General features: G+C 37.1%; 1 protein-coding gene across 2 annotated transcripts in view; it reads right to left on the reverse strand.

The window, feature by feature from the left end:
* Positions 1–4946, reverse strand: part of RALGPS2 (Ral GEF with PH domain and SH3 binding motif 2) — a 79100-nt gene extending 74154 nt beyond the window's left edge. For both annotated transcript variants that reach the window (XM_009994641.1, XM_009994640.1), the window contains exons 1-2: positions 4890–4946; positions 2211–2318 (exon numbers count right to left, since the gene is read on the reverse strand). In XM_009994641.1, coding sequence (XP_009992943.1) covers positions 2211–2318; positions 4890–4946 — 165 coding nt within the window. The remainder of the gene's footprint in view (positions 1–2210; positions 2319–4889) is intronic.
* Positions 4947–6000: the final 1054 nt, after the last annotated feature.

Here is a 6000-nt window from a genome sequence, read left to right on the forward strand (position 1 = left end):
GTCTTCAATGGGAACTGAAAAGGCATCTGTCCTCTCATACTGGCAGGGAAACCATTAGCATGAATCCTATTTCTCATACCTCTCAAACTTAAATTATCTTTCACTTTTGCACTTCTTTCTCCAGCATAACTGTAATTGTCCCATCTGTACACAGCGACCTATTCTGATCGAAATGCAACATATCATAAGGCACATTATGAAACTTCCCAATGCTGCTGTTGATTTTATCAGTTAACTTTCATCTTCATGCTATGTATGTACTGAATTGTTTTCCATTTGTGACAGGGTTTCCTAACTACTAATTACACAGCTGTCTAGCTAGCTCTTGTGCAGCAACTTGCTTGCTTTTATGGCTGTTTTACCAGCTTTATCACACTACCTTTTCTCTGCATGAATAAGGTACTTAACGCAGCACATAATTTATCTCCTCAGTTCACCACTTCAAATAGAACTGTTTTCTAAAACAGCATTCATTCTGCAGTTGGTAATAGAATTCAACCTTCACTAAATCACAGATGTCAGTTGTCTTTACTGCATCTGTTTTACAAGACTAACTAGAAGTTTCTCCTACTTTGAAAAAGCAACGGCATAGCATATTCACGTCCAATCTGAGAGGTTTAATTTTATAAATGAAAACCTTACTAATATATGTTTGCATTCTCACCAGTGCTGGTATTCTCAAAAGCTTGACCATAAAGCATCACTCAAGTAGTCTTCACATGGACACTGAAATCCACATGAACACTTTCTAGTTCTGTTATGGGAGAAGTAAAACCATGAAGAGTAAGAAAATAGCCAATAAAATACAAACCAGCATAAAGGTCAAAGGTACTTTTTCTTCAAGGTATTCAAATTTTTTGAAAAATTTATTTCTACAGCCTTCAGTAAGAATGATCAGAATGAGACAGTATTCAAATAAGCAAACCCTATTGGAAGAGCAGATAAACTTGTCTGGGGAACCAAACATCAGCAAAGAAGTAGAACTGTGTACTGAAACACTGAAGAAGAAATGAAATTAATTATAACCTTGCCAAAGGGCTGAACACTGACTACTGGCAATTTTGCTCAATTGTTCAGAGTTCTATCCATAAAACTCTTCAAATTAATTTACAATAAATAAAACCTGATATGAAGAATAAGATGCCTTAAAAGGAAAGGCTAAGAGTAAAGATGTTTTCTTTTGCAAAACTAACAGCAAAAGTATACCAGGTAGTATAAACTAAAAATACAATTGTAAGTTCTTAATTGTAATCTGAAATGCTTAATTAAAAGATTCCTGTTTGTGAGTGAAGCTCTGCCTAGTTTGAGGAATACTACGAACACAGTAAAAACACTGTGCATCTTTGTAGATTTTGCTGCCGAAGCATGTGACAGTAACTCCACAGAGACTAAGTGATTTACTCTGCTGCTCAACAGCATCCACCACTGGCTAAATAGCCAAGCCATTCAAAGGAACCTGTAGCTATTATGGCCTGAATACATAATTCCACTTGAATTCACACAAATCACCCAGATTCCCAAAGTATTTTGGTTTCCTTCATGTAAAGAAATGGTACATATTACCAAGTATCCTTAATCTCCACAGGACAACTCCTCGTTAATCTCATCACTTGAATTAGAAATACAGTAAGAGCAATAGCTTGTTAGCCTCCTTTCTAGTAACTTACTTGACTCACTGAGAGAGACCATCTGTTGTCTTAACCTCCACAAGTAGGGTAAAAAATTAAATTTTTTATTAAACATTTTTACTCATTTACTCCTGGTCCTGCAGGATATCAAAGTCATTATTTTTTACCACTGAATCCAAAAGAAGAAAATCATTAGGTAAAAGAATTAACAGTTGAAAATTAAAGCACTTCCAAAAAAAAACACCTCAAAAAATAAACAAGATACCCAAACCCAACCACAACAAAGAAAGTACAGATCAAATATATTCTTGCAACTAAAATATGTATTTCAGAATGAAGCTGTATCTTATAGATTTAAGAATCTCTGGTCTATGTTACATGTAAGTATGAAAACAGCCTGGACTGCATAGCCCCAAAAAAGATCTCTTTAACATTAAACAGAACATAAGTAATGTAGTGCAGGATCCATTTTTTAACCCCATGGATGACAGAAGTTAAGCAAAAAATACACACGGAGAAGCTGAATAAAATTTTCCAAGAAGATTCACACATAAAATAGCAAAAATTGCTGGAATGACTTACAGCATATTCCTCTGGTGTAACCTTTAGAACATCAAACACCACTGCATCAAAGCTCTTCTTCAGTTCAGCTGAGCCTTTGTCACTCAAGGATTCAGAGCTGCTACTCTTCTGCACAAACAAACAAAAACACTGATGATATTTTTGTTTTCACACTTCCAGAAGCAAATTCCTGTTCAAACATCACTGCTGACAGACTTTTTCTACTGGGCAAATTATCCATTAAAAGTCAGTCACAGGACATACTTTCTCCAGACAATGACCTCTAAATGCAGAGACTTCAATGGATTTCAAAGGTGTGCCTCAAAACACAACAGTTACAATTCAATGCATAATTAAATTGTTTTTATAGGAAAGTAATAATAACAATACAGTCATACTGAATTTCACAAGTCACACTAAGCACAAACCAACACCTTTTTAGTGTTACATTGGAGACTGATGTATCCTTAAGCACTCTATCCCAACCACCCTCACAGGGAGATAACTTTTAGAAAGCTAAGAACATCAGACTGTGGCCCACATCATGAAGGCACTTTCTGTGTGATTTTACTGCTAACATTGCAAGTTTTCAAGACCATGGCTATGGATCATATACACAACACACACATGAATGAGCACTTCACCAGATCACTTTTGGTGGAAGCCAAATTTCAGCACTGTTATGCTGTACCTCCTGGAAGGCAGCACACGGTCACTGATGCTGGTAAATAGTTCTACTGTGCTAATGTCTGTCTTCTCCTGAAAACCTAACAGGGCAGTATTTTAGGTCTACACTATATATTTTGACTTTAGCTTCCCACTCACAGAAGCAAGAATGCTTTAACTCCTTGAGTATTCAGCCAGCTGCAATAAACTCTTGTCCATTTTTAAGCACTTTTGTTTTAAGGACATACAAAGAAAATACATACTTATTTAATAATAGTGTCCTGTTTTAGTTAGGTCCTTCTAACAGTACCATCTCTTTGAAAAACCTGACTTTGAAAACACTACCAAAAACTCCAAACCAGACAGGCATTTTCAGTAACCAGCATTCTTAAAGAAACAGTTCCATTACAAGTCCTCCCTCTTCCCACATCACTACTGACTTCCTACAGTTCTTGTCTACCTTGTATTTTAAGCAAATGACAAATGAAAAAAAACACAACATAAAAAACCACCAGAAATTCACTATGTTCAGATGACAGAGCAAGAGCAATAAAAATAACATGCATCAGTAATACAGTAACTAACTCCCCTGAGCAGAAAACTTGGGTTAGTATTGCACACCTCTACAAGCCAAAGTATATATTCAAGTCACCCTAAAGATGACAAATAGTGCATCTGAAGAGATCACTCAACACACACTGCAGGCCAACTTGCAGTTCCCTTCATTTCAGTACTACAAGGCATTAACACAAAAAAAGCAATAAAAACTTGAAAAGGGAGCGAATTTCAAGAGTTTTGGAAAAAAAAAAACCAAACACAAACCACCAACCAGGTCTTGCAAACCCTCAAACATTGCTAAGAATTTAGGAATCAGTCACAACTCCACCAACATTTTTGATACTAACTTCACCCCACCCCTCTTTTCCTTCACAAGTAGATGACAAACACAAAACTGTACTAACTCCAAAACAAGACACATGAGCATAGGTATTGTGTCCAGTTCTGGGCCCCTCAGTTCAAAAAGGACAGGGAACTGCTCAAAAGAGTCCAGCGCAGAGCTACAAAGATGATTAAGGGAGTGGAACATCTCCCTTATGAGGAAAGGCTGAGGGAGCTGGGTCTCTTTAGCTTGGAGAAAAGGAGACTGAGGGGTGACCTCATCAATGTTTACAAATATGTAAGGGGTGAGTGTCAGGGGGACGGAGTTAGGCTTTTCTCAGTGATGACCAGTGATAGGACAAGGGGTAATGGGTGTAAATTGGAGCATAGGAAGTTCAAGATGAATATCCAAAAAAATTTTTTTACTGTAAGAGTGACAGAGCACTGGAACAGACTGCCCAGGGAGGTTGTGGAGTCTCCCTCACTGGAGACATTCAAAACCCACCTGGATGAGTTCCTGTGTGATGTACTCTAGGTGACCCTGCTCTGGCAGGGGGGTTGGACTAGATGATCTCTCGAGGTCCCTTCCAGCCCCTAAGATTCTATGATTCTATGATAGGAGGCCAACCTCCATTGCTTGGCTGGTGACTCATACTCAGATGTTCACTTATAGAGGAAAGAAACTCTGGCAGACAGGAAGGGACCTGTACCAATGCCTGAATATAGTCCAAGAAACAAAGGGAACCTTACCCCAGTGTTACTGTGTCAGACTTGCCCCTAGACACACATACAAATACCTGTCAAAGAACAGAACATTTCCCACAGGCTTTGCCAGCCCAGCTTATTGCACTAAGAACATCTATGGTTAAAACTTGAAAAGAAACGCTTCCTTGACTAGATGTGATGGAAGAGAACATAAAAAGAGGCAGCTTTGGCTATGGCAAGGCTATAAATGCCAGCTTGTGCTTTATTTTGGTATACAAAGGTCAGAACTTTAAGCTATTCACATCTAAACTGGGGCATATGGAACCAACACACAAAACAAGAACCTGTGAACCAGCTCTGTGAAGAGAAAAACTTACATTTTGGTGCCTTTTGAAGAAATTGAGTACTTATGTTCTTAAGTATGTAATAACTGAGTTTTGTAATCCTTACCTCTGAAGTAGTAGCTGCAATATTAACACTGCTTGACTGCCCGTTCATTAGGTCCATACTGCCCACACCATCAATCTTCAGCCCTACATTTACAGCAGCAGGATCATCTCCAAGGCAACTGAATAACCATTCCTACAAAGAGCAAAAAAAATAATCAGAAGCCATTTTATTTCAAACAATATCCAGTATCTGAAATACATTAGAAAAATTAAGTACTTCCAAAACAGCTATGCCACTTTGAGGTCCAAACTTCAGATATACACACACATTCCAAATTTACCTGTTTAAAAACACCATAAGACAAACAACTGAAGGTTCCATTGCAATAGAATTGCAACATAGAATTACTGGCAATATAGACTTTCATACTCTTTTCCACATGATTTTCTATATGTGAGGTATCAATATGTAAATTAATACATTGAAGTTGGGCCTGCAACATCAGTGAACTTCTGATTATTCTTCTTGGATTACCAACTTTAAAAAGTATATTCCAGATGTCAATTCTGTAAGATAATTGTCATAAGAAGTTATAAAAAAGGTTCCCTATTTTATATGCCTATTCACCAGCTTCAGGTGAAAACTACCACATTAAAAGCAATATAAGTGCACAAGTGCAATTTACTTTCTTCCCACACTTTACCAGAATTATTGTTTTGTGAGGAAAAACACTACACAAAGGAAAACTCCATACACTATGTTTTGAGCATCCTTGCAACAATACTATTATTTTTAGTTTTAATTTCTATGGAGAAAAGGATGCAAATGAAAGGAAACTTCTGTATTCCAGTAAAAACCAGCAAGACTACACAATACTTAAGTGTTACAGAGAGAATGAAAATGAGTTTGGGTTTAAATTTCATGAGATGTTAGTGCCCTCTAGCGTGAAAAAGATTACAAATCAGTTCTCGTAGATTTTTGCTGCTATTCATGAAATTCACTTCGTTTGTAGTTTAACTCAGAACTGTTACATGGTCTGCAAATAGAGAAAGTGACAAATAACTGACTAATATCACATGACAAAATAGTATCACAGCACCTTATACTTAATACCTCCACATAATGAAATAAAATAAGGCAATCCAAAAAGATCTACCTCCAAGTGACCTAA

This window comes from Chaetura pelagica, unplaced genomic scaffold (genome assembly GCF_000747805.2).
Source record: "Chaetura pelagica isolate M959 unplaced genomic scaffold, ChaPel_1.0 scaffold363, whole genome shotgun sequence".
In the NCBI taxonomy this organism is placed as follows: Eukaryota; Metazoa; Chordata; class Aves; order Apodiformes; family Apodidae; genus Chaetura; species Chaetura pelagica.